This window comes from Tenrec ecaudatus, chromosome 8, assembly GCF_050624435.1.
Source record: "Tenrec ecaudatus isolate mTenEca1 chromosome 8, mTenEca1.hap1, whole genome shotgun sequence".
Lineage (NCBI taxonomy): Eukaryota > Metazoa > Chordata > Mammalia > Afrosoricida > Tenrecidae > Tenrec > Tenrec ecaudatus.
Window position 1 is genome coordinate 95,964,496 of NC_134537.1, and position 27,995 is coordinate 95,992,490.

General features: G+C 48.6%; 1 protein-coding gene across 2 annotated transcripts in view; it reads right to left on the reverse strand.

Moving 5' to 3' along the window:
• Positions 1-4,772: 4,772 nt before the first annotated feature.
• The window catches only part of IKBKB (inhibitor of nuclear factor kappa B kinase subunit beta), a 59,515-nt gene continuing 36,292 nt past the window's right edge, over positions 4,773-27,995 (reverse strand). For both annotated transcript variants that reach the window (XM_075556609.1, XM_075556608.1), the window contains exons 9-22: positions 24,388-24,495; positions 20,703-20,832; positions 19,968-20,162; positions 18,986-19,100; positions 17,595-17,718; positions 16,675-16,826; positions 16,439-16,500; positions 15,019-15,128; positions 13,705-13,754; positions 13,333-13,432; positions 12,762-12,909; positions 9,569-9,696; positions 6,841-6,931; positions 4,773-5,657 (exon numbers count right to left, since the gene is read on the reverse strand). In XM_075556609.1, coding sequence (XP_075412724.1) covers positions 5,592-5,657; positions 6,841-6,931; positions 9,569-9,696; positions 12,762-12,909; positions 13,333-13,432; positions 13,705-13,754; positions 15,019-15,128; positions 16,439-16,500; positions 16,675-16,826; positions 17,595-17,718; positions 18,986-19,100; positions 19,968-20,162; positions 20,703-20,832; positions 24,388-24,495 — 1,579 coding nt within the window. In that variant the 3' untranslated portion in view covers positions 4,773-5,591. The remainder of the gene's footprint in view (positions 5,658-6,840; positions 6,932-9,568; positions 9,697-12,761; positions 12,910-13,332; positions 13,433-13,704; positions 13,755-15,018; positions 15,129-16,438; positions 16,501-16,674; positions 16,827-17,594; positions 17,719-18,985; positions 19,101-19,967; positions 20,163-20,702; positions 20,833-24,387; positions 24,496-27,995) is intronic.

The window sequence follows — 27,995 nt, forward strand, 5'->3', positions numbered from 1 at the left end:
AACTTATTTGGCCCAGTGCCCTCTTTTGAAAGAGAGAAAGAAAAAAAGATTACCCGTGGCCTATCTGGAAATTAAAAACTTTTGCACTATAACCCATAATCCAGGATAAAGCGTAGGTATCTTTTTTTGCAGCCCTCCCCCCCAGGTTGCTCCAGAGGCATCACCCACTTTGGGAAATACTGGCCTCGATTAAGAGTTGTCATTCTAACATGATGACATCTGTCAGGCAAGAAGTCTGCTTGAGAAATGCAAAACTGACATCATAGATAAGTTTCACCCACTCAGCTCCGGGAGTTCACACTTAACTGCAATTCTAGGCCACAGCTTTATGTGTAGATAAAAGATTATTTAAAAATAATATACTATGGCCATAAAATTTGTGGGCCGCATAAAGTGAACAGAGGGAAAGTACAAGCACTGATCATATCATCCAGGTGAACCACTATTAGTATTTAGGGACATATATTTATGATCATCTAGCCCAATATTTAAACTTTTTTCAATAATGGAATCACGCCTTCATATCATTAGTTTCTTGGATAGCAAGGTTGTTTTCTGGTAGTACCAGTATGCATCCTAACTTATCCTTATTGAACATTTGTATTTCTTCTCTTGTGAATTACCTATTGATACCCTTTGTTCATTTTTCTAATGGGGGTAATTGTTATTAATTTGTTAGATTTTTATGTACTATTAACTCTTTTCTTTGTATATTGCAAATATTTCCCCAACTTGTCTTTTGCCTTTGAACTTTATTCCTGCATTTTCTTTTTTTAATCCTGCAGTTTCTTAATACTTTATCACTGTCATTGATGTTACACATTCTAGTTTTAGTCTCTCATTCACATTTTTTCTTATCTTTAGGTATCATATTATTTTGCTATGTAGAATTATCAAGAAAAACATCTTTATTCTCCTTGGTGAGTACAAATTCAAGGAATTATAGGACCTTTTTTGAATTATGCTCACCATTAAAAACATCTAAGTCAGACAATTCAAGTATTAAAAAATCCTAGTGTTTGTGAATTCCAGGAAAGCAATCAGCCTGCCTTTATCTTCTTGGGCCTGTGTACAACTTTTGATCCACTTAACCACACTCTTGGTCAGTCAATAAGGTTGCTACAAAGCAATAGAAACTGCTAAACAAAAATATCAAAATGTGAACTTAGTGTTTCTCAACATATCTCCCATCTAAGTGTAAACCTTTCTGAAGGAGGTGTTTCCATCTCTCTAACCCCTCCCTTCCCCCAAATCATGCTCTTTGATTTACACTTCACAACAGCAGTTTTGACATCTTTGAGGGACTCAAATCTTGTTTCTTTAAAATGTTCTTAGAAAGGTAGGACCACCAACAAAACAACTCTGAAGGGACAAGATCAGGCCTGGCAGCAGAGGGGGTGAGGTTTCCTAATGACGTTCTCCCAGGACAGCCCTTGCTGCCCTCTAAGGGTGCGCAGGTACGTTGTCATGATGCGGGGGGTGGGTGAGGGGTTGGATCTTCAACACAATATTGCCAGTGCTGTTTTCGATGTTCTTAAAACTTCTTCCTAATGAGTCCCTGGGATCACCCTGTGCCCTTCAAGAAAATCTACCAAGCGTGTGGCATTTCCAAAAGCAGTTGCCATCTTTGTGCTGATCTCTCTGGCCCAGCAGACCCCCTCAGAAGCCACTGGTAGGATGGGGACTTTTCCGGAAGGCACGCTAAGGTAACTCAGACAAGTGGACTGCTGAGAGAACTTATCTGCAGCCACTCACTGACCACAGTGTTTAAGCACGTCTTACTTGATGCCCCAACGGGAGCCCTCATCGCCATGCTTTCTGACTTACCCTCAGAGTTACTTTCTCTGGGCTTCCAGGGTACCACACGCACCAGGTTTTCTTTCTTCCTAGCTGTTCACTTGTTGGGAGGGTTTTGTGGTGTGTGTGTGTGTGTGTGTGTGTGTGTGTGTGTGTGTGTTTTCCCAGCTTCTCCATTCTCCAGGTTTTGTCGGAAAGGGCCTCGGCCAGTGTTTCTACCATGTTCCTTTTCACCTGCAAAATGGCCTATCAAGTTTGAAGACTTCTACATTGAACTTCCTACCCTGACTGCTCCCTTGAACTCCAGCCTCCTCTATCAGACTGCCGACTGGATGTCTACAGTTGTTTGCGTAGGCATTACACAGATAACATGTCTTAAAGAACTCTTTATCCTTGTCTTGCTCCAACGCTCATGACCTCCTTCACTTTTCCTCATCTCAGTTAATGGCGATTTTTCAGCCGCCTTTCCATCAAGCTGAAAAAGAAACATGCCTTTTGGACTCATACTTTGTTGTTGCTGAAAATATATGTAGTAAAACCTACACCAATTCAATGATTTCAACATGTCCATTTCAGTACCCTTGATTACATCCTTCAAACTATGCACCACTTTCCACCCTATTTTCTGAATCCTTCCTCCAGCCTTACCCTAAACTGCTACCCTCCAAGCTCCCCACCTAACCTTTCAGAGGGACTGTGGTCCATGTTGTGTAGCAGGAGACCCTCTGCTGAGTTTGCTCTGCGGTTGTGTAGAAAGAGGAGTTTGAACGAGGACATTGTTGGTTTAGCTGAGATTGTCAAGCAACACGAAGGTGTGGCTCTTTGCTGCCTATAGTGAAATGCAACAGGAAATGATAGACTGAGGAAGGAACTGTTTAACTAAAAAGAGCCAGCGTTCGATGAGTGGGGAACATCTTTGCCTACCCAGATGGCAAAGAACAGGAACAAGTTCCCCATGGAGAAAGCCTGCCTTGGAGAGAGCAAGGGTATAGCTTGAACACCTTTAGCTGCAGAAGGCTGACTCACCACCTCAGCGGGACCCATGAAGGGAGATGGGGTTTGAGCCCTTTCAGCCTTCATCCCTTGTGATATATTATCATTCTGGACTTTCTATGCTTGTGACTGTAGTCCCATTTTGGAAGGGATTTTCTGCTAAGAAACAGGAGTAGGATGGGATTAAGACCTGGCCCTAGCAGAGGCGTCAACCGGGCCACACTCTCTAATGGATAGCTCGGTTACTGTTATGTGCGACAGCTGTAAGGAATGATCTGCTATAGCTGAGAGGAGAAAAGCTGCTTCTGGAGTGGCCTGGGGAAAAGCCTGGCTGGTTAAGATTAGGAGGATGCTAATGTCGACTGGAGCCATCCTGCCAGGGGCCTCATGTCACATGTATATAAATAAGATACAGTCCAGGGGTGGGAAAATAGATTCTTATATTTGCATATTAAAAAGGTGAAGGGTTATATGTTAATTTGATTGAACTATTGCTACTCAATGTAACTCCCAACAGCCCACCTTTCCCTGCATAAATCTGGTAAGAACGTGTAGAAAAGCTAATGACAGGATTCACCTGTGAGTGACTGTGACCAAAAGACGCTATGTGCCCTGTCTTTATCCCCAGCGCCTAGTTAGTACCTTATACGGCAAGTACGTAATCAAGTTAAGGCTCTCAAAAGGCCTTTCTCATGGTTTATTTGGAAGCAGGCCTAAATCCAATGGCAAATGTTCTTAAAAGAGACACCAGGAGGGATTTGAAAGAAGAGTAGAAGCAACGTGAAAGTGGAGGCAGATACTGGAGACACAGCCACAAGTCTAGGATTGCCTGGAGCCACCAGAAGAGCTGGAAGAGGCAAGGGACAGAATCTCCACCAGAGCCGTTAGAGAAAGCACGGTCCTGTCGATGCCGGCACCGTTTCAGACTTCTGGTCCCCAGGAAGTGCAGATTGGTTATCTGTTGTTTTAAGCCACCTGTTCCGTGGCCGTGTGTTTCAGCAACTCTAGGGAACTAAGAGAGCTGGAGAAAGAAGGCTTCTCGTGGGCGCTTTGCCTCCATTCGTTTGTTGGCTTCTCTAGAACCCAGTTTGGAATATATGAAGGACACACACATACCACCACCACAAAAACCAAATCCCAAATCTCACCTTCGTGTAATCCCTCAGGCCCTGAGCCCATCTTTTAACTGTCCTTCGCAGGAGGAATAGGGAGAAGCATATGTGCTCCGTATCTTTAGGCAGAAGTCCTGCCTCCAGAGCTTTTTGTTTTTCAATCAACTGGCACATCCCAGCCATATTTTTTTAACCACTGCTTTAGGCATGCCATTTTCTTGTTCAGAATTCTTCAGTGACTCTCAATTGCTTGTAAAAGTACATGGCCCTTAGCCCAGAATTCATTTCCTCTATTCAGTCTACTTTTTTAGTCTGATTTCCTGCCATCTCCTTATTAGTATTTTCAATACCATGTTTCATCAAACTCCACTTCCTTGGGATCCTGTTAGACACACACACAGAGAAATGATTGAACAGAGAAGGTTCCTGTGGTTAAATGAGTTTGGGAGACAGTCAGTTTACACCAAGTTAAACCAGTCTGTATTTCACAGGACATCTTTGAGACTTTAATATACCAGTGTATAATGTAACTCCCCAAAAGGAATGGCAGCTCGAGGCACGTCCTACGTTCACTTGCCTGCTTTATTGTGCGTTACTGTCTCTGGTGAGACTCCCCTCCATCACTGTTCTTCCCTAACCACATTCACTCACGATCACGTGAACTTACTTTGCTCTCTAGCTTTTATGGAAAGGAGTTTTGTAGAATGTTGCAGAAGACACACTTTATGATTTGGGCACTATTCAATTTTATAAACATTCACATTAAGTTGGCTTTTGAGTTCAGAAATCCTGATCATGTGCATTATAAATGATGGATTGTGGAACCCAGTTTAAGTGTCAGAATCATGGTATATAAGATCTAGAAATTAATTCTTAAAAGAAATCAATTTAATAATACTGCTGGATGAAGTGTGAGGTAGGGACGCCCCTCCTCTTGCGCCCCCCACACTGATAAGTCTGAGCAAGGACATGGAGGTGTGGGCATTTGTGTCAGCAGGCTTGCGGGTGACAGGCTGTGTTCCCGTTCCTTCTCCATGGCAACTCACTCCTGGGTACTCACAGACCCAAAGGCAGGCAGCTGCTGTTCCATCCTGGCTCAAAAGCTCAACGTCACTACTGCCTCCCTGAAAGGAGGATGCCACCGAAGGAGTAAGGTCAAGGTAGAATTCTAGCAGCAGTGAAATAAAAAAGGGGAGGAGGGAGGACTGGGGTCAGGCCAAATCAATGATTTAAAAGTCTGCTTAAGAGAACCTGAATCCAGATGAAACCCTTAGCTGCAAGATGAGCGAACAGGTGGATCAGGGCCTCTGCTTGGACGGGGTCAGGTGAGGACAGGCTGGCACCGAGTGAGGAATTTGTCCAGTGGTCTGTGGGGCAAGCAGTGTTTTGCACATTATTTCTGTGGCAGAGGAAGTACTGCTGTGGCTCTTTTCCTGAAAGTGCTTGACTTTGGCATCCAGGTGTGCCGGGCCTCAGGGATGGAGGACTTCCAGGTGTGCAGACAAGGTGTCCGGCAATGCCTACTGCGAGCCACAGCCTCTGTTCAGAGTGAGTATCACCACTGCTGTGGGAAGTCAGAAGGTCTCCTTGTAGGTGCACAGACTTCTGGGACGTCGCTGTGGCAGGGACTGCTGCTGCGAGAGGTCTCAGGTCAGAGAGCCCGCATCAGATGGTCCAGGTCACCCACAGTCACGAGGCCTGCTCCAGGCGACTCTGCTCCTCTTCCTCCGTTTGTAACCAGCTCCAGTCTAGAGTCTGGAAGTCAACAAGGATGTTCACAATATAGCCGTCACCAATACACCTGAGGTTGTTTTTCTCCTCCAGGAGGCAACCAGGTTCAACTTAGAAGTACATTTAAACCCTCTTAGCAACAAGTCACCTTGAGCTCTTAATAACGGAGCTCCCTTGTCCTAAAAGCCTACACATTTGCAAATATACATAAGCATTTCTTTGGACTGGCTCAGAGTCCCTGAAACTGATTAGGGAAACTGAAAAAATAATTTTAATACAATTATAGCCACACATTTTTTTCTATGCTCACTGTGGGTAGGTGCTACCAAGAGTTAGTCTTAGCTGCGCATTTCCAACCTCAGCAGATGAAGCAGCCTGGTGATGCCACTCCACCTTTCTTTTCCCTCCTCTGACACAAGTGCAAACAAATGGTGAAATTATTATTATTTATATATAGTGTTAGGAGGCAGGAGAGGATCAGTAAGAGCTACAGAAACCCCACAAACTAGACAATGACCCTTGTTTAAATCAGAGGCAATTGCAGGTAGGCCTGGTCTCCATTCGCCCTCTTGTGAGAATGTTAGCCATTAGGGAAGAGGCTATTAGTACATGATTACATTAGCAGGGAAAGGTCATGTAAAGAGCTAAGGGAATGACTTGGGATATTCTCAGCAATTCAAGTTCTGTCTTCATGGGCTTGCATCTTGACAAAATTTTCTTCAGACTTGCCTCCCCTTAAGTAGTACTACCTACTCCTCAGCTCTGAGACCCCGAGGGGGCAGGGCTCCGACAGAGTCCAGCACAGAACTCAACACATGGGAAGCCGGCAATGGTACCAAGTGTGCAGGTAGGGATGGCCTTCTGAGGGAGAAATTACTTTCTGACGTGCTATAATGGGACGATGCATATAGAGCATCTCTCGGCAGGTATCCAGCACATGTTAGCATTGTTACGGTGGCAGTAGCTCAGTGCTGTTGAGTCGTTCCAACCCACAGTGGTTCTTTGTGCAACCGAACAAAGCAGGACTACTGTGCTTGGGCCTACTGTTGCAGCCACAGCGTCAGTCCTCACCGAGGGTTAATCGTTAGCAGTCCCGCGGAGAACACATATGCACGAGAAAACCCTAAGAGCACATGGACAAAGAAAACACACAACTGCCTTTGTTTTCTTTTGCGGTGGAAAAGCTGGAAAAAACGTGGGCTGTTACCATAAAACTCTGGTCCTGGTCTTTCAGGGTGTCTTGCATGGCATTTTCCAGCTGGGTGCAGAGAGTATGTGCTTCAGCCACCAGCTCTTCACTACGGAAAACAATCACACGGTCAGAAAGCGGTCTTTGTTATTTGACCAGAACTCACCCTGTTGCTTAAAGTGATGCTAAAAGAATTTAGGGACCTTAAAGCCCAATGTTGGTTTGTTTTTTTAATCATTTTATTTGGGGCTCATACAACTCTTATCACAGTCCATTGTGTCAAGCACATTTGTACATTTGTTGCCATCATCATTCTCAAAACATTTGCTCTCTACTTGAGCCCTTGGTATCAGCTCCTCATTTTTCCATCCTTCATCCCTGCACACTCCCTCATGAACCCTTGCTAATTTATAAATTATTATTATTTTGTCATGTCTTACACTGTCGGACGTCTCCCTTCACCCACTTTTCTGCTGTCCATCCCCCAGGGAGGGGGTTCTATGTAGATCCTTGTGATCGGTTCGCCCTTTCTCCCCCATCTTCCCCTTGCCCTCCTGGTATCTGTTCTCAGTAGTGGTCCTGAGGGGTATCTGTCCTGGATTCCCTGTGCTTCCAGTTCTTGCCGTACCAGTGTACACGCTCTGGTCTAGCCAGATTTGTAAAGTGGAATTGAAAGCCTCGTGTTTTTAATCAGTGGTTTCACTGAGCTAGTGAAGCATTTTTCAGAAGCTCAAAGTTCAAAATGTGAAAATGCAAACAAAGCTGTTTAATATTTTTAGTACAGAAATTTTTTGACTTAACAACTCAGCTCAATTAAATTCTTACCCAAACTTCCAAAAGCTAAAGATAAGTACCCCCAAGTTACTTGCTTCTCATGTTTGAAAAGGGGGTGGGAAGAGATGAAATAATTTCCGAAGTTTACACAATTCCTTGGGATGGCCTGAGAAAGTCGTTTGGGGGATTTATTTCATTTAATCCAATCTCTCTCTTTTTTAATTATATGAAATGCATGCTTTTGATTTACTGGACTCATTGAGACTGGGGAACCCCCATATCTAATGACAGGAAGTAATCTTTGAGCCTGTATTGAACCTATCCAGTTAGTCAACAGTTTAGCCCAATAAGTAGAGGGCACTGGCCTTGAGCCCAGTGCATCTATAAATGCGTGTGAGTGGCCAGCAGTTGATCTGGAGCAAACTAGACCTCTGAAGGGGCAGAGAGCCTAATTTCAGGGTGACGGGCATTGCAGGGAGAGAACAGCACCATATGGGAAGAAATTGTGAATGGGTAGATATTTGGTTACATACATTCCATGCCTCCTGGAGGGAATGGGCCACAGAAAGAATAAAGACAACACAGCTCCCAGCTACTGAGACAATGCCAACACATGGCCACCCTGCAGGATGGGTCAGAATGGCCCCTGTGGGCTTCTGAGACTGTAACTCCTGACGGGAGGAGAGAGCTCCATCTTTCTCCCTTGGAGCATCTGGCGGTTTTGAACTGTTGACCTTGAGGTTAGCAGCCCAACATGTAACCACTACACCACCAGGGCTCCAGAGAAAGTACAATACACTGTCCACTACCCTGTTCTTTTGCCATTGCCTAAGGCTTTTCCACTGCCCTTTCTAAGCTCAGCTATAAGGCACAGAGGGTCAAGAATTGCACTGTGGACCTATTCTTTTGGCGCTTTGGAAATATCAAAGAGAGAACACACCAAATACAGGAAGGGCGAGACCTAGACTAGTGCTCACGCTGCAACAGGGCCCCCTCTGAGGGAAGGACGACAAAGCACGTTCTTGCTTGGAGGGGGCTGTCAGCCAGAGTGAAGGCGCAGTGCCGGCTCCAGAGGGCAACCTGGGGGACACGTAAGTTACCAGCTTCCTTCAGATGAGAACTGCATTCTAAAAACAGCTTTGATGGACATTCCTGTTCCATAGCATAAAGGTCGCCGCTCACATATAAATCAATGGCCTGGGTAGTCACAGAGCTGTGCAGCCGGCACTTTAATGCTAGGCTGTCTTGATCACCCAAAGAAGGAACCGAGCCCCTTACCCATCACGTCCCATTCGCCCCCCTCTGCCCTAAGCAATCGCGAGTCTACTTTCCGTCGCACATAGAAGGTGCTGAGTAAATGCAGTTGGGGCTTATCTAGGCATGGAGGTCAGGGGGCCACTGCTGTCCTTAGAAGCTTAGAGGCAATTTCGACTCCAGCAACCTGACCCCACGGGACGGGGTCGAACTGCCTCCAGGGTTTCACCAGGAGCCGCTTGTCAGGGCTCTCTCCCTTTGAGTGGGTGAGGGGTGCTTGACCCACCAACCTTTCCATTAGCAGCCAAGTACCTCACTATCGTGCTGCCCAAGCTCCTGGGAGGAACACTGCATTTTCCAAAGGAGCAGTCCCTGGATTCCGAATGAATTCCAAGTATCTTTTTCAGTTGAATTTGTAAGTAAGGACAGCCAAGTGCAGTGCATAACTAAAATCCGTTAGTCAAATGTTCATCTTAGTGTCCGGCTGTCGGGCTTGTACCTTTCTATGCATGCAAGGCACTGAAGAAACACTTCCAGGCGCACTAGCACACCTTTGCACCTGAGAATACAGTAAACGTGGTGCTCTGATGGCTGTTGCGACTACTGTGGGTGCCTTGAAGAACAGAGACTGGTTCACAACTCTGGGTTGCAGGCCGCTCAGACGTCCGTCACCTGGGGCCTGCCTGTGCTGCAGTGGGCACTGTTAGCCCTGCCTTACCTTTTCTTGACGGACTGAGCCAAGCTGTCGGGGGCAGTGGCAGGCTGTGACATCAGCTGGCCCGGGTTACTGAGGCGAGATGCGTTCATGCTATCTGGGCTTCCACTGACAGGACCGCGGACCTTGCTCTGAAGGACAAAACCAGAAAGAGAGTTGCCACCACGGTGGAAGAAAGGGGATTCCGGAGAGTCTCTTGGGGAATTGACTCCAGCTGATGGCAAGCCCACACGCGCCGGGGCAGAACTGTGCCCCGCAGTGTCTTTGTTTTTGTAACGTCTCACGGCGCCCTGGGAGAAGGTTTGAGACGATCCCGTCTAACTACATACCACAGTGTTTTGTGTGAAGTCATTTGGCTGTCGGACACTAGCGGTTCTTCCAAAAAAGATCAGCCAGCAACATGAACTAAGACAATTGCTGAAAGTAGAAGGGGTTCGGGGTGGGGCGGGGCGGGTACAGTGGTGATGGCGGGGTCAAAGGGAGACGCTGTCAAGGAGACCAGGCAGAAAAAGAATGTTTGGAAATGGATTTGGGTAGCAATTGTACGACTCTACTTGACGTGATGAAACTATGGAATGATGTATGAAATCACAGCTTAAAGGGGAAACAGAGGCAGCTGCTGATACTTCGCATGCCAGCTTACAAAGTTGCTGAAGCTACAGGGGTCCTTTTTTGAGAAGGGACTCCAGAAGCAAGGAGACTGAAGTGCTCACACCGTGGGCTTTCCTTCATTCGCTTTTTCCTTACTATACGCTTACAGGACATGAAGAATGAAGGCGCTCTGGTCCTTTTCCAAGCGACAGACTGAGCAACACTCCGGGAAGGCTCTGCATGACTTCCCGTGAAGCACACGTCTGGGGCAGAGCTGCTGAGACTCCTGACCTGGTGCTGAGTTCCTCCCCCTCCAAGCCCAGATTTTAAACCCGCCCTCTCTTCCAGCCATTCCCACCTGCACTTACTCCCGCAGCCCCAATCCTCACCGCCCAAGACTGCCCCATGCTCCTCTGTCCCCTCACAGACACCTGCCTCTCTCATTGGCCTTGGTCTCTGTCCTCATGGCAGCCTGTACTCTCGACCCACCCCTCTTCCCTCCATCTGAGGAATCCCTCCTGGCTCCACTGCCTCCAGCTGAACCATCAACCAGCCTTTCAAGCACCACCTCTGCCCAGTCTGCCTTCCCTGCCAGGTGACGATCCTGGGGTGACCCAGCCACCCACCTCCTCCCTTCAGTCCTGGTCCCTGAAGGCGGCCGAAGACCACGTCCTGTGCTGTCTAGCCTCTCACACGCAGGCTCGTCCCCTCACCAGCACCCCTCCTTCTCAGTGGGGAGACAGCAACGTCTCACATCCAATCTCTATGTTGTCATCTAGGGGGATCCCTCAAACTCAAATATGGCCTCTTACCCGGCTACTTCACTTCCTTTGACGAAAAACCACACCCCACCTGCCTGCCCGCCTGCCCGCCATGTCTGCTCCAGCCTTCGCGATAAAGCAGGCCTTGCCCACTTCTCCAGGCTTATCCCGTCAGGACCCACAGCAGAACATCCCACTCTTCCGCGCCTCCGCACTGTCAAGAAATCAATGCCCTCATCGCCCATGTGCCCACTTGACTCCACCTGGCTCTTACTATACTCTTACAAGGAAATGAAGAACAAAAGCACGCTTGTCTTTTTCAAGTGCAAACAACACTCCTTGGGGACATTTCCTGCTGTCCCCTCAGAACAAGTGTCCCTCCTCTGCATTCACACAATGACACGGACTTTCGCACTAGGTGCATAGTATTTCCTGCCTTCAATTGCTATCATTCAGCTCCTCTGGGCCCTTCCCCAGTTCCCAGCACCAGCCCCACTCTCCTCCCATTGATCCCGTTCATTATGGTGGGAGCCCAAAGGCAGCACCCACGAAACGCAGAGTGAATGCAGGCGGCAGACCAGGCCACCGGCCGTGGACACCCCATCTCCCTCTCTGAGCTCGCGCCCTCCTCTTCTCACGCAGGAGGAAATGCCCTCTTCTGCCCCTGCTCCGGCTCCCAGCTTTTCTCCTCTGGCCTTGTGGCCGCTCTCTGTGCATCCTCCTCTCACCTCCAGCAGCCGTCCTTCCCTTTGGTGTAAAATTCCCAGAGCAGTCCCCCCGCCCCTTCCCGTGTCTCCACAAGCCATCCCTCTTGGCATCCTGGCATCCGATGCCACCACGGCAGCATCTTTGGGCATCTGCTCTATCATTCTCTTCTGCCTCTGCAGCTATGACAACGAGGGCCATGCTTCTCCTCCGCTCTGCTGCTGCCCTTCCACCTGGCTCCAATTTCCCGGTCCTTGCCTCTCCCTTTGTTTCATTTCACCCTGAGCAAAGTTCTTTCTTTCCTATTATTTTATTGGGGGGGGGGGGCTCTTACAAGTCTTATGACAATCTATCATTCAATTATACTAAGCACACTTGTATATATGTTGCCATCATCATTTCCAAAACATTTTCTTTCTACTTGAGCCCTTGGTATGGTATCAGCTCCTCTTTCTTTCCTCTCCCTCCCACCTTCGTGAATCCTTGATCAATTGTACATTATTGTTATTTTGTGCCTTACACTGTCCATTGTCTCCCTTCGCCCACATTTCTGATATTCGTTCCCCTGGGGAGGTGGGCTATCTATCCAGTGTTGTGATGGATTTCCCCTTTGTCCCCCTTCATGCTCCTGCCCCCACCATCCCCCTTCCCTCACAATATCCCTACTTCCACTACTGTTCTTGAGAGTTTTATCTATCCTGAATTCCATGTGTCAAGAGCTCCTATCTGTACCAATGTGTGTTCTCTGGTCTAGCCGGATTTGTAAAGCAGAACTGGGTCATGGTAGTGGGGCAGGACGCATTCAGGAACCAGAGGAGTGATGTGTGTTTTGTTGGTGCTGTACAGCACTTGGTCCTGAGCAACTTTCAATGGCCTCAAAGCTCTCCGTAGAGTCAGCATGAATGAAAGCCTGGGTTACAGCGCTGAGATCACCAGAGGAGGATCAACAGGCCATGTTGACAGCCTAAATACAAACCCCGCCCGGTCACCCTAAGTCATGGAGGGGACAATGAGCAGCAGCTGCTGGGGGGGCTTCCTTTGGCTCCCTGCTCTGCCCTCAGAGTATGGGAGCAGCTTAGAGGTGAAAGGTCACACAAGCTGCCGGCCAAGGGCTCCGGGCGGGCGAGGGGGCTACTCACACAAGCGATCTTCAGGAGATTCCAGAGCTCCTTCTGTCGCTTCTCCTGATGCTGCACCACTGTCTTCTCGTCCTCGTTCATTAAGCTGACCACCTCCTCCACCTTGGGCAACAATTCCAGAGCCTTCTGCTTGCAAACTACAGTTTTACTGGGAAGAGTGCACACGGAAAACTCCAGTTGCTTTGGGACTGGACAAAGTGGGAGAACCGACCCAAAGCAGAAGAAACCAACCCATCAGACCAGATGCCTCAGGTTGATCCCAACTAATGGCGGCCTCGTGTGTGTCAGGAGAGACCTGTGCCGAAGAGGGGTTCAACGGCCAGTGTTTCAGAAGTAGCTCAACAGGCCTGACTTCCAAGGTGTCGCTGAGAGGACTTGAACCGCCAACCCAGGTAGGTTACCCATTTGTGCCACTCAGGGACTCCAGGAGAACCCAAGTCCCCTTAATGGCAAACTTCCAGTCAGCTTCTTCAGGCAGCTGGGCAGAGCCGAGTGGAGGGAGGGAAGTGGGCCCGCACACACCTGTGGCTTTTCCCACAGCCCACCGGAGCGCAGGGAAGGTGCGTTGTACCTGAGCTGCGTGTAAATCACTCGCACTTTCTTCTCGAAGCTCTGGATTGCCTGAAGCAGCAGCCGCACCATTTCCTGACTGTCCCCATCAGTCCGCTGGTCTGGGAAGAGGAGAGGACTCAGCGCACAGTTCTCAGAGCAGCCAGTGGGCAGTGCTGATGCCCCCCCTGCTCACGGCTGACTCGAGCGACCCAAGACCGCAACTCTTCACCAGAGGAGACAGCCCTGCCTCTCTCCCGAGGAGCAGCTGGTGGTTTCAAACTGTTGATCTTGCAGCTAGCCCAACGCGTAACCACTAGGTCACCAGGGCTCCTCCCGGTGCCTCACAGGGGACAGGAAAATGGAACCAGAGCAACCAGGCACCCTCACTTACCTCTTGGCTTTTCCCTCAGTCTCCTGTAGAGCTCCCTTGCCTGCTCCTCTCTGAAATACACAGGGGACAGTGCTGTCTAGGTCTGCCATCACAGAAGCGCACCTGAAGCACCAGTTTGTTCCTTCCTGCCAGCGAAGCAAGTGAGTTCTGGACATCAGGCTGCAGCAGTCGTCCCTGACTGGACTAGACTAGTATGGCAGGTGACTGTGAAGGTGCACTTAGGGCAGCGGTTCTCCACCTGTGGGTCACGAACCCTTTGGGGATCGAACGACCCTTTCACAGGGGTCACCTGATTCATAACAGTCGCAAAATTAGTTATGAAGTAGTAACGAAAATAATTTTATGGTTGGGGGAGTCACCACAGCATGAGGAACTGTATTAAAGGGTCGCGGCATTAGGACGGTTGAGAACCACTGACTTAGGGAAATCCACAGTCAGAATTCAGACACCTCTCAGGCTCAGTCACAGAGACCCTTGTCGAAAGAAGGGCCTCCACTGTCTCCCTCAGATGTCCCCCTGCATGGCTTTCATCCCAGTGACCCCAGTTACTGTCCCTGGGCCCCCTGAGTTCATGGTGCTTCTCAACAACTCAAGCCCAAGAGTGGACACAAACTCTTGTCCCTTTTACCCCGTAACATGGGTGAGACTGCCTGATATTTCAAAAGAGGGCTTTCATTTGAAAAGGGAAAAAAATGGCCTTTGAGCAATCCAATGTTGGGTGGGTGTTCAGGTGTCTGGTCTCTGTTGGGAGCACCCGAGAACACAGCTGAGGCCCTGGCACACAGCCCTTCACGGACTGTCCGTGAACAACACTGGGGGTGCCACGGTTTCCCTGCCAGGACTGCTGTGTCTGCGCGCCGCATCTTTTCCTGGAGTCGGTGCCAAATGGCTGAGCAAGACGCCATTGAAGTCTCTGCTTCCAGGACTTGCCAGGCTCTCCCGCTCTGCTGTCCTCCCACCCTGTGAGCTGGCACTGGTTGAGTGAGCGAGCAGCAACCTCCCACTGAGCGGCGAGTCGCGTTTCACAGCCCTTGTGATTTACAAACTACTTCTCGAATACAGTATCTGAATTGATCCTCACAATTTTGTGGAGCCAGATAGTTTTTCTTGTTCTTCAACAGAACTGGAAGCTGACGCTCGGAATGGGGGGTGAGACCCGTCTTGGCCCACCTCTGGAAATTGCAGAGGTGATTCGCCAGAGGGGACCGGGAGTACTCCAGATGGATGACCCGGGAAAGCTCACAGTCCTAGCACAGCATGGGGTGTGTCTGGTGTGTGGGGTAGAGGGTGGCCCCACTCCCCGCGGGCACTCACAGGTCATCCAGCGTCCCGCCCTGCTTCCGACCCATCGGGCTCCTCTGTAAGTCCACGATGTCTGTCTGCAGCGCCATCATCCGCTCCACCAGATGCTTCACTTCATTCTCCTGATGGGAGAAAACAACACTGACACAGTGAGAGCATTCGGAGATGCCAGGTTGGTGGGGAAAGGCCACCTGACTAACCCCCTGAAACATAAAGGGTCCCTGTTGACCGGCTACGAGCAATGTGACATGAACTGGAATCTGTGTGATCCACGAAGAAGCTACCTAACCCTGAAGCTGTAAGTTCTTCCACAAAACAGGCTTCCAAGAAGGCGTGCCTGTTGCCAATGAGTCGACTTTAATTCACAGGGACCTGGTAGGACCGAACAGAACTGCCCAGTAGATGTCCGGGGCTTTCATCATTAGGGACCGTTCATACCACTGACCTTTCAGTTGGCAGCAGGGCACCTAACCACTGAGCCACCAGGTCTCTTTTCTCATAGGGATAATTAACCAAAACCAAACTCACTGCCATCGAGTCAATTCTGACTCACAGTGACCCTAAAAGGCAGAGTAGAACAGTCCGTGGATTTCTTAGACTCTAAATCTTCACAGGAGCGGAAAGCCTTATCTTTCTCTTTTGGAGCAGCTGGTGGTTTTGAACAGCTGACCTTGTGATTAGCAGCCCAATGTGGACCTACTCCACCTCCCACCAGACTCCTTTCTGATAGGGTCTAGTAGGGGTTGCATAAGGCACGGTGTGTACAGTGCCTGGCATATAGAAGATGTCCAGTGCACATCACTTGTCCTTCTCATAGCTTGTCCAGGTGTGGAGGCCTGGACCCCACTTTCTATTTCATGCGAATGCCAAGGTGGGCAGTGGGTGGGGAGCATTTTCTCTGGGGAAATAAGATATTGCCTACACAGGGGCTTCAAAAAGTCTGGGAAAATATGAAATTAAAAGATAACAAAAATGTTCACTAACTTTTTGAAGGCTCCTCCTCCCCCCATACAGCAGCCATCTTTAGGCACACCTAGGCCCCTCCCTGTATTGCTTTTCAGAAACAGATATTAAGATAAAGATGAACTTGCCGATGTTCACTCAAAAAAGGGGTAAAAAATCCAGAAAAAAACCTGGAGTCCTGGATCTTCAATTTGAATTAGGGTCACTCAGCCACACTCACTTCCCTCTTTGGATGTGCATTTGACACCCACCGAGGAACCCTCAGTGTGCTCCCAATGGAGCCACCACCCCCCCCCCACCCCATTTACTAGCTTCCCTCCTGGGCTCATCCCAGCAAATCCAAATTAAGGTCGAGCAGCATGGCGGGGAGAACTTGAGTTGCGACACCCAAGGTCTACCCGAGGAAACTGGCCCTCAGCAGCCTCATCCCCTGGGGAAGGATATAAAAAAGCTCAAATTAGTCTCCTACCCGCCCGTAGCGCTCCACCGACTGCTCCATTTCCCTCCAGGCCAGCAGCAATTTATCTGATGCTGGTGGGGTGGGGAAAAGGAAAAAAATAAAATAAAAAACAAGAACACCACAAAATCCAAACAAAATCAAGTCATTTGATTATAATAGGAGACAAGAAAGGGGAGGAAGAGGGGACAGGGGCAGGGGGATTGTAGGGACTGGTCTCTCCAGACGCCTTACGCAGTGACACTCACTAATGCCAAACTCGGTCTGCTCACTGTACTTCTCCAGGTCAATCTGGACGCTGGTCTTAAAGAAGTCCAGCTTGGCCTTGAGCTGCTGGGACATGGAGGCCATGGAGTTCTTCATCTTGGAGAGGCAGCTGTTGTTCCGGAGGAGGTTCATCCTGCAGGGGCCACAAACAAGAAACAGAACTGGGGGGTGGGGGCATTTCTGGGACCCAAGACTTTCCCGTACAACACACAAGACCCAAGCCAAACCAAACCCCTCACTGTGGATGCATAGAGGACAGAGCAGAACTGCCCCAGAGTTCATCTGTGGGTTTGAACTGCTGACCTGATGGTTAGCAGACAAGTACTTTACCTACACTGTCACCAAGGCTCCATTCCACCACCAAACACCTTCAACTACCCAATGCAGGTTCCCGCGGTGATGCGACAAGAATAGCAGCCAAGGCTGCTAGTCACAGCCACAGGGCACTTTTCCCTAGCCCACAGCCATGTGTGAGCTTCTGCAGCAAAACTGGAACGAGGCAAAATGCAAAGGGCCCCAAATCCAAGCTGGCCAGGAGCTGGGGAGTCCGTAAAGTCCTTGGCATAAAAGTCAGCCGAGTTTTATTTCCCCAAACTGTAGGGAGCAGTGCCATGGTCCACATCGGCTCTGGTCCTGCCAGCCCAGGCCTCCCTTCTGCACCCCTCCTCCTCTCTCTGCAGGAGGCACACTCACTCCATCAGCTCTGAAAGGACCTCCCTCCATGTGGCCAGCCCGGCCACATCATGCCATCCAAACCAGTGTCTCCCTTTTGGTCTACAATAATAGTGCCTTCTGAGCTCCTGGCTCGGCACCTCCCTGTGGCAGAGCCCACGAAGCCATTTAAAATAAACTAAGTTAAAAAAAAAGAAAAAACAGAAACAAAATATGCTTGGCACCATACATGGCCGCTCGCTGTCCCTGCTGCAACCGGTTACAATCCTCCTTCAGGGCTTGGATACTGTGCCAGACCTGGCCCCACACCTTCCTCAGGTGGAAGAAGGGGAGATTCCTCTTGGGCTCCTGAACTGGAAACACAGACAGGGCTGTTCTCAGGGAATCGCTCTCCTACAGCTGCCAAGCCCTGCCTTGCTTTGACATTTGTCTACGTCCTCTACCACCAGGCCACTTTCCAGGTGTCAGTGCTCCCCCCCCCCCCAAAGATGCCCTCACACATTCAGTGTGGCACCTGCATGTCGCAGACAGTCAATAATAGCTACCCAATTGATTAGAAGAAACACTCTATGAGCTATCATGGTCCCATATAATTTTGACGGAAAAGCTTATGTTCCCCAAATAGATGGCCATATGAGGTCTTATCAAAATGTAGCTTGAACCAGCATTACTGGAAATGACCAAATAAACAATAAGGTGAAGATCTATACGATGTATGCATGTGTGTGTGTGTGGGGGGTGTGTGGGTGTGTGTTTGTAGGGGCAGCAATGTATTCAAATAACCAAGTAACATTCAGACAACATTTGCAGTATTTATAAAAGCAGGAAACTCTGTGTGTACAATGGGGGAAATCATTAAAGTACACCTCTGCTCACTATCCTATTATCAAACATTTTCCATTTATGATGATACCCCCCCAAAAAAAAATCTTTCTCCTTTGTGCACTCGTGACATGTATCTGGGACTCATAACCACCGGCGGCGAGAGTAACGCTGGCTGTGGAGGCGGTGGGCCAGCCTGGCTGGGCCATGATTCTTGGCGGTTTGGCAGCGGCAGTTACATGAGTTGATGTGCTCATCTTCTGTTTCCTGTTCTTTGGAACCATACTATGTCTCTAAGTGAGGAATGGCGTATGCTGTACCATGAAAAGGGCAGTGTGTGTCGTAAGCCATTGTTTGCTAAACACATACATGTTTGTGTAGAGAATATTCCTTGAAGAATACAGAAACATATGATAATAGATGGGTCTGTGGAAGAGGCATCGGTAAAAGAGGGTAGCTATTCAATGCACTTTCTTTGTACCTTTTGGTATTTGGGGTATTGTATACATGTATTAATGATTAAAACACAAGCAAAATGTCAAAGATAAATCAATAAAATGGCTATCTGATTCAAGTATAGTGTCAGTACTCTCTGTCCTCTGTTTAAAGTCCTACCCATGAAGCTGAGCTCAACGGGAGTCTTCCTGCACTGTGCTTGCCGGGGCTACCTCTATCCTAAGCAAGGAAGGCTTCCCCAAGGACAGGGAACACTCTTCGCCCAGATGTGGACCCTCCCCCTCCTGTCTCGCCTCACGCATCCTACTGATTATGCTTCTAGCAAGACAACGATGCCCTTACGGATGCAGCTGACACTTTCCGGTTGAGGCCGAGGAGAGATCTGTGTCTCATAGGTGATTTTGCTGTTGTCAAAGAGGAACACCAGATCCATGTCCAAGGTGCGGCCCTCATTTGGCTGTAAAGGGACAAGGACACAATGAGATCTCCTTGGCCCACCCCTTCCTTTTGCCAACTCATAATGAAGACATTGTAAGGCACTTGCCACATGACCAACAGCATCCTCTGTGGCCAATAGACCCTAAGCATCCATGAAGCCTTCATCCATCGCTCTAGCCTACACTCATACTTCATACTCCTTGTACACTGACCACTGGAACCCAGGCTCGCTGCCATCGAGGCAACGCCACCTCCCAGTGGCCATGGCGGCAGGGTGGAATTGCCCACAGGGTTTCCATGGCTGCCATCTGGAAGCAGACGGCCACGTCCTTCTCCCACAGGGAGGCTGGCGGGTGTGACCTGCCCGTTTGCAGCTGCGATCGGAGTCCATGCCTTGTTTACAATGATCATGCCTTCTATCTTGCTCTGATCGTCGTGACCGTGCAATCTGCAGCTTCACTGCATGCTCCCTACCCCGTGAGGGCTTCTTTTGGCTCATCAGATGCCCTCAGGCAGGAGCCATGCGGTCACTATGCTTTCTTTGGTTGCCAAGGCGGCGTCTTGCACTGCTCTGTACCCAGCGGTGCATCGTGAGTAATGTTGAAGGATTCAAAACATGGAGCACGAGTCTGGCAACCAAGGCAAAGGAAGGGCCCTCCAAGTGGTCCGGAAGTGCCGCGTGAAGCAGGAAGTCATCAGTGCACTGGTAAGGCCGCACAAGGGCCCTCCAATTCCAACTTAGAAAACCCAAGAGGTCACTGCCTGGTGGAACCGAGTGACTGACTGACTACGAAAGTAGAGTTTACATCTGGAAGTGTGGTTCATTCCCTTGCAGGCCAAGGCAGGACAAAGACGCAGGGCAGTTGGCAAGAAGTCAGGGGCTTACCTTGCCGTCAGAAATACACTGCGTGGCAGGCTTGTCGGGGATCAATGCCAGACCTGCCTCTTGCAGCAGCTCCTGGTCTGCCTCTGGAATTCCCGTGTCTTGCTGGATCCGGGCCTTTAAACTCTGCAGACTCTCATCCTCCGTCACTGGGTAAGTGTGGATGGTGCCCGTAACCATGTTCAAGATATGAACCAGCTGTAAGGGAACCCAAACGTTACTCAGGGGTAAAAAATCGATCTTTTCACAGATGCCCCTTTATTTGGCACCTGGTAGCTGAACAGTGAAGCACCTGGCTGTCACCAAAAGGTCAGTGGTTCAAATCTATAAGCAACCCCTCAGGAGCAAAGACCAAATGATCAGCTTCCATAAAGATTACAGCCTGTGAAACTCTGTGGGTTTCAAGACCCTATTATTCTGTCCTACTGGGTCTCCATAAGTCAGGATCAACTGTTGCAGACACAATCTCTACAAGAGAGAAGCCCCTTTATCGGCTAGATCCTCTGCCTTTCCCCAGTTGAACTTGGCCTGAGGAAGGAAGTTAGGTCTGCAGGATTCCTGTCGTGCCTACAGCCCCACAGACCACTGTCACTGAGCATGGCTGAGCTGTCCTCTGCCTTAGGCACAAAGGCACTCTCTTAGGCGCCTGCACTTCCTGTGAAGTTCTTTCTTCTAAGAGTCTGCTGCTTCTCCAGATCTGATCTTACTGGTTCAGGGCGAACTTGGCCCTTTGCTTACCTTCAAGTTCAAGATGTCATCCAGGGCCTTGAAGCAGCCGTTGGGCCCGTACGTGGGGTCGGTGCCCCTCTGCCGGGGGTGCCACATCAACATCAGCTGCAGCCACTTCTCCAGTCGCTGTGCCAGGACTCTGTGTCAATAAGAAGCAGAGGAACTGGGGTAGCGGAGACACCTCCGACGGACGGACGCCAATCTTAGGCTGCTGCAAGGTGGGAATTTAAACCTGCGACCGCCCATGTGATTCACCCTCCCGCACACAGATGGCAGCCAATCCCTGAGTGCGGACAGAGTAAGTGGGTCAGATGGAAGGGAGCAAAGTGAGTTCAGGCAGCCCCTGGGTTATGACAGAGTTCCACTGCTCTGGCGGTCTGTGTCGAATCTGAACGTCAGCAGAACCGTTACGCACCGTATCTAGCATCAATCAGATGTTTCTCTTAGTAGAGAGCATACCTTCCCGCGCACAAAAGTATCGAGCAAACTTTTCTAGAAATGCTGGAATATCTTTAACACACACAGCAGCACTGCTTCGACGTGTGATACAAAAGAGTGCCCGTTTGTTCTGATGAGCCCTAGTACACACCTCAAATTTTAATATGTGCGGGGCTTCAAAACATTTGTGAAAAAAATTCTAACTTTTAATTCCATTTTAAAAACATTTTATTAGCATCTAATCCATATTTCATACAATTCAGTAGTTCAATCATATAAAGAATTGTACAATCATTACCACAATCAATTTTAGAACAGCCCCCACCCCACCCCATGATTAAATGGCCTTTAAAATGAGCTGTGTCACCACAATCAGTTCTAGTGCCCTCTCCCCACTCCTGCCTTCTTTGTTTACTCCCGAAGTCCCTTGACCCTCCCTGTCTCCACCCCTCCTCACCCTTCTGTCCCCTGTCAACCCTCACACCTGGGAAACCCAACAGAGACAAGAAAACACACAGCTGAGATAATGTGGTCAGGCTTACATGATAAGAATATCAAGATAAAATACAAATGATGAGTAAGAAAGAATATTTTAAAAGTCATGGAAGAAATTCTTGTCATGGAACACACACAAGAGATACTTGCACCTAAAACACATTCAGGTTGAGTCGATAGGGAGATCAGCTGACCAAGTATCAAATTTGATTAAATACATTCAGGTTGAGTCGATAGGGAGATCAGCTGACCAAGTATCAAGTTTGATTAAGCGTAATCAAGATGCCAATGCTCTCTGTCAGATAGTAAGGCTATTCGAGACCCTTACCTGTAACTAGCCGGGGTCTGCCAGCGCTTTAATCTGACTAGATACTCTGCAGATGGGTTTTTGGCTCCCACTGTCCTCCATAGTCTTCTATCAATTGGATGGTCATAAGTTTAGCTCTGATACTTTTCCCTTCATCAGATATGAATTTTGTTATTGTCATCATTGGATCATACAGCCAGTGTGCTTCTTCCATGTGGACTTAGTTGACTCCTTCCTTGTTTGAATACAATTCTTTAAAACCCCAGACACTATTCTGAATGCTAGCTGGTACCATCTGCTTTCTTTATCACATTTTGCTGTAGCACTAATTCCATTTTCCCATGAACTTCTTGACTTCCTAAGTATAGGTTGCACATCAATCGGATGTTTGGGACCTGGAAACAACCTGTATTTTCAAAATTCTAACTATTAAGGTACCTGTCACCTCACTCTTTCTCTGCTAAAATGTATCCCCCAAGGCAGAGGTTTCCCCACCCTGACCTCCAACTGGCTGGAGAATAAATGTGCTTAAGAGCACTTTCTGTGCCTACTCTGCCTCCAGGTGATCCCCAATGCAACTGAGACCCAGGTGGCAGCTGGATTTTATCAGCCAACCCCTCAAATGGATTCAAATGCCAGAGTTCAAGCCCCTTGCCATGGACTCCTGAACTGGCCCAGCCTGGCCCCAATACACTCTCTAAGTGTATTTCTCACTAAACCCTTCGCCTCAGACAAGTCACCATCTCCCCAAAGCATCTTTGTTGCCCCATATCTCTCCCCTGTGAACCTCCTTCCTCTCCATCCAACCCTGTCCTGTGTCTCATTCCAGACTCCTCCAGAAAGGTGCAGTTCATCTAAGTAGTCATTCCACATGGCTCTCACTCAAACCAAACCTACTGCCATCAAATCCATGCCAACTCATAGTGACCCTACGGGGGCAGGGTCGAGCTTCCCCTGTGAGCTTCTGAGATGGTAACTCTTTTTAAAAATAAATCATTTTATTGGGGGCTCATACAACTCTTATTACAATTTATATATCCATCCATTGTGTCAAGTACATTTGTTGCCATCATCATTTTCAAAACATTTTCTTACTACTTGAGCCCTTGGTATCAGCTTCTCATTCTCTCCCCCCACCCCCATGAACACTTGATAATTTAGAAATTATTATTTTTCATGTCTTGCACTATCTGATGTTTCCCTTTACCCCTTATTTTTTGTCCATCCCTCTAGTAGGTCATTATGACCCGTTCCCCCCTTTTCCCCCTACCTTCCCCTTACCCTCCCAGTATGGCTACTCTCAATATTGGTCCTGAAGAGTTTATCTGTCCTGGATCCCCTGTGTTTCCAACTCTTATCTATACCCATGTACATGCTCTGGGCCAGCCAGATTTGTAAGGTAGAACTAGGGCCATGATAGTGGTAGGGAGGAAGCATTAAAGAACCAGAAGAAAGCTGTATGTTTCATCAGTGCTATACTGTACCCTGACTGGCCCGGCTTCTCCCTGTGACCCTTATGTAAGGGGAAGTCCAATTGCCTACAGATTGCTTTGAGTCTCCACTCCACATACCCCCCCCTTTCACATTGACATGATTTTTTTGTTCTGGGTCTTTGATGCTTGATACCTGATCCTGTTGGCACCTCATGATCACACAGGCTGGTGTGTTTCTTCCACGTGGGCTTTGTCGCTTCTGAGCTGATGGCCACTTGTTTACTGTCAAGCCTTTAAGACCCCAGATACTTTATCTTTTGATAGCCAGGCACCATCAACTTTCTTCACATTTGCTTATGCACCCATTTGTCTTCAGCGATCGTGTCAGGAAGGTGAGCACCAAGATGGTAACTCTTTATGGGAAGAGAAAGTCTGTCTTTCTCCTTCAGAGCAGCTGATGATTTTGAACTGCTGACCTTATGGCTAGCAGCCCAATGTGTAACCACTGCACCACCAGGGTTCCTCCATATAGCTCTAGCCCACAACAAGTCTCTCCCCATCGTCCAAGTGCACACAGTCAGGGCTATGAATGCAACTCAACACCGGACGACTGCCTTGTAGCTTTCTTGTGTACTATTATCGGATTCATTTATATTCTGGCTCTAAAACTAGACTAAAATGTCATTCAATCAAACTACAAAGAGGGCCGGATATAGAGTGTAAAGAGAACTAAGGTATAATGTCTTACCCCCCCAAAAGAAAAACTAAGCCCTTTATAGAACACTTTGCTGGGATCCACAATCAGTGCTCACAGAAGCAGCAGTTAAATCAAATGGTGCTGTTACAATGCAGTGAATTATTAAATTAGGCTCTTCTGTTGACATCAAGAACAATTAGCTCTGATGACGTGGCCCTCCTGCAGGCATGGGTGCTGAAGGCACAGGTGTGGAGAGTGTGGAGAAGAGGGTAGAGGGTGGAAGGCAGGAAGGAAAATCTGTAAGTAGGAGTCATGCCCCCTTACCTGTTGAGATTATTGGGGTAGGGCAAAGAGCTGGAAAACTTGACCGTTCCGCTCAAGTCCTCACTGACGACAATGTCCATCTCGCTCTTCTGTCGGACTTTTGAGTGCCTGCACAGGGGACAGCAGGATGACTTGCATTCTGCGTTGGGAAACTCATTAGAACCCTGAAATCACTTAGTGGGGGAAAGGCATCTTACATGCGTAATGTGCCACTGGACCTCTGTCCAGGGCCTTCTCCCCCCCGTCAGCCTTTCACCTTTTAAACTAAGCAGGATTTCATTTGTACCCTAGTCGGACTGCTTCTGTGACCCTTCGGAACGTCCATTCTGCCTGAATCACAGTTGAAGACCAGTCTTTGGTACCATCAGTAACCACGCTGTGTCCCCAGGCCGACAGATGGTAGGAACTCACTGGGGACTCCTTATCTCATCCTTGGCCTTGCCTTCTCATTTTTTCTGTCTTCCATCTATTTAATACAGGGTGTTCACCTTCGTATAGAGGATACAATGGGGGAGTCCAAGCCAGGACTACTGACACAGATCACCCTCACCCTAAACCGCCAAACACAGGTGTGTGCACATATGTGGTGCCTGCCGCTAGGCTCAAAGCCCACTAGCCACTCCGCGTGAGAGAGACAGGGCAGTCTGTGTCTGTCATAACAGTCTCCGAAGCCCCGGGGGCAGTTCTACTCTGTCCGACCAGGTCCCTAAGAGTCAGAATCAACGCAAGGGTAGGGAGTTTATTGTTGTTGCTATTTTAGTGATGAAATGAAAGCAAGTCGGTCACAAACCAGCAGCCGACACAATGAGAGGAGACTCTGCAGTCTGGGGACCTTTCCTCTGTGTCTAAATGTCCCAACACATCCTTCCTGAAGACACACAGGGGATTCAGCACTTTAGCCTCAAGTGCTCTACTAGCCAGGGGTGCCATGGGTGATCTGGTGCACACGGGAAATCTAACCAAGCTGGTGGGCGGCTGCACACCCAGGCTCTCGCCATAACTGTGAGTGTCCAGAGACAGGTGCCCCGGGGCTTTGACAGTGATACAAAAGTTGGACGATCTTCTAATAGAGAAACATAGTTTGCCAATGGCAAGTTATTAAAATAAATCAATAAACACAAGGGCATATTAAACAAAATGCTTATCACTTAGACTAGTCCTAAAATGAATCTCCACATTCCACTTGTCCTGAAATTCCTTCTACCAGCCATCTGCGATGAGGAAGGTAAAGGAACAAAGCCGCCCAGAGCGGCGGTTCGCAACCTGTGGCTCGCCCTGTCACAGGGGTCACCCGATTCATAGCAGCAGCAAAATGACAGTGATGAAGGAGCAACGAACGTAAGTTTATGGTTGGGGGGTCACTACAACATGAGGAACTGTATTAACGGTCACGGCATGAGGAGGGTTGCAGCCATTGCACTAGAGCATTAAAAAGCAGGGAGGATGGGCAAACTCGTCCATAAAGGCCCTCCTCACTGGGCTTCGTTGCTGCTCCCTGGAAAGGGACCTTCCAGCAGCCGCAAGGAAAGTGAGGGAAGTTCTAGGAAGCTGGGCCGGCAGAGGAGAGACCGGCTACGAAGATGAACGCTGTTAGGGATCTGTGTATTTTTTTTAAACAGAATTGGTTTATCCAGTTCAATGAATTTCAGCATGCCTTGTCATAAATATAGGAAAAGCTCAACATTTGAACTGAAAAAGACCAAAAAGAAAAATCCCTGGATTCAGTCTCTCTCTCTCTCTCTCTCTCTCTCTCATGGGACTTTTCAAGATTTGATTACAAATTGATGGGCTAATCCCTCAACCTTCCAGACCTAAACAGCTGCCAGGTCAGCACAGAATAGATTTGTTAATCGCTGTGTGTCAGAATCCACAGCCCGGGGTTTGGCTTTGTGCTGGCATGCTGCCTGGTTTAAAGTCGCAGCCACAGGAGGGCCCCCTGGAGGGCAGGGCCCTGGCCTCCTTCATCCTCCCCCCGGTGATGCCTGGCATGTAAATGTTGATTGAACTCGCCCTGCGTTAACACGAAACTACTGTTCCAGGATTAATTTCAAAGGCTACACCTCATCCTGCTAAATAAATGCTCTCACAATGTAAACATTTGTCTTCTGAAAAAGCTATTGCTTTCACTGCTTCCAGAAAGGTATTTAGAAGTGTCACGGCCAATGTTGGCAGTGCTGTGGGGAAAGGAGGGTTTGGCAGGTTTCTGGGAAGGGTGTATCCTGATCCAGCCTTTCTGGTGAGCGAGTGTGAGCACGTCTTACCAGCCTTTCGGAGCGCACACCTCGTGATCTGCTACCTCCTCAGCTAGTCATTGATGCTACAGAAATCAACGGTGGATGCACAAGGATTTCCCTACAAAGATGGTCTTGTCCGTGTTGTTTTAACAAGTAAAAAATTGGTAAATCACCTGTATGTCCAACAGTGGGGAGATGTCTAATAAACTACAAAAGTCTAGGCTGCTGAGTCATTAGCTCAGTTAATTTGTAATCACAGCGTATCATGTGATAAAAATAGCTTGAAAGATCTCTATTGCTGGGATACAGCCATTAAATGTGTGGAAAGACATGGAGCAAAAGTGTTTTTGTTGGTTAATACATTGGTTTTTGCTGTTATCAAATCCAGTCAAGGTTCTGCACGCACACCTCGGGGACACGGACTGCATTCCCCCACGGTGCAGTCCCCTGGCCCTTCTTTTCTTTCCCGAGTTATCCCTCCCTCTGCTGACACGCTCACCGCCCCGAAGGTGTCGATCTCATCTCTCAAGCTGCTAGTCTGGTCCCATGCAGACAGTTCTTAAAAGAGCCGCCTGCTCAAGCGGAGCCTTTATGTACTTATGATTTTGCAAGTTCAGCGAAACTGTTGTTTGGTTTAAGAAGACTTTTGGGGATATTCTTGGGGTAAGCTTTAAAGATGTTCTCAGGGTCACAATACGGGGGGGGTTGCCCAGTCTCCAGGAAGTAGGGAGCTCATGAGAATTTGAAATTCGTCTCTGCATTTCCTTCCTTTCGAGCAGGATGTTTCTATGGAGTCTTAGCTCAGTATGCTCACTCCTGCTGACCAGATGCATCTAGATGACGCATTCCAGCATCAAGGCAAAAGTTGCGGCTGAGCATGGAGGCGGTGGGCCGCATGCCAAACCCTCCTTCCCCATCCCTGCTTCTGCTGTGCCGGCCACGGGGCCAAGCGATTCAACGGCGTCTCAGACAAAGCTTAAGAACCAGGTGATATGAGCACATGTACAAGGGGCTTCAAAAAGTTCATGGAAAAGTGGAATTAAGAGCTAATGGAGTTCCCCCGCTGGCTCTTTGAAGTCCCTTGGAGAAACACACCAAGCATTTGCTGTCAAGGGGCTTCATGGAGACCCCACTGGTTACGGGAGTGAACTGAGCACCAAGGGCAGCCAATCGCTTCCCTTTCTTCCTAGGCGGCACTAGATGGGATTGAAATGCCAGCCTTTTGGCTAGTAGCCGAGTGCTTAATTGTTTATGCCACCTGGGGACTGAGAGCATATACAGTAACCCTTTGTTTTTAGAGTGTGAAACACACACAGGGTGTGTGGGGACTTGGGTGGTGAGTGATTGCAGTGGATTCTTGTTTCCTTGTCTCTC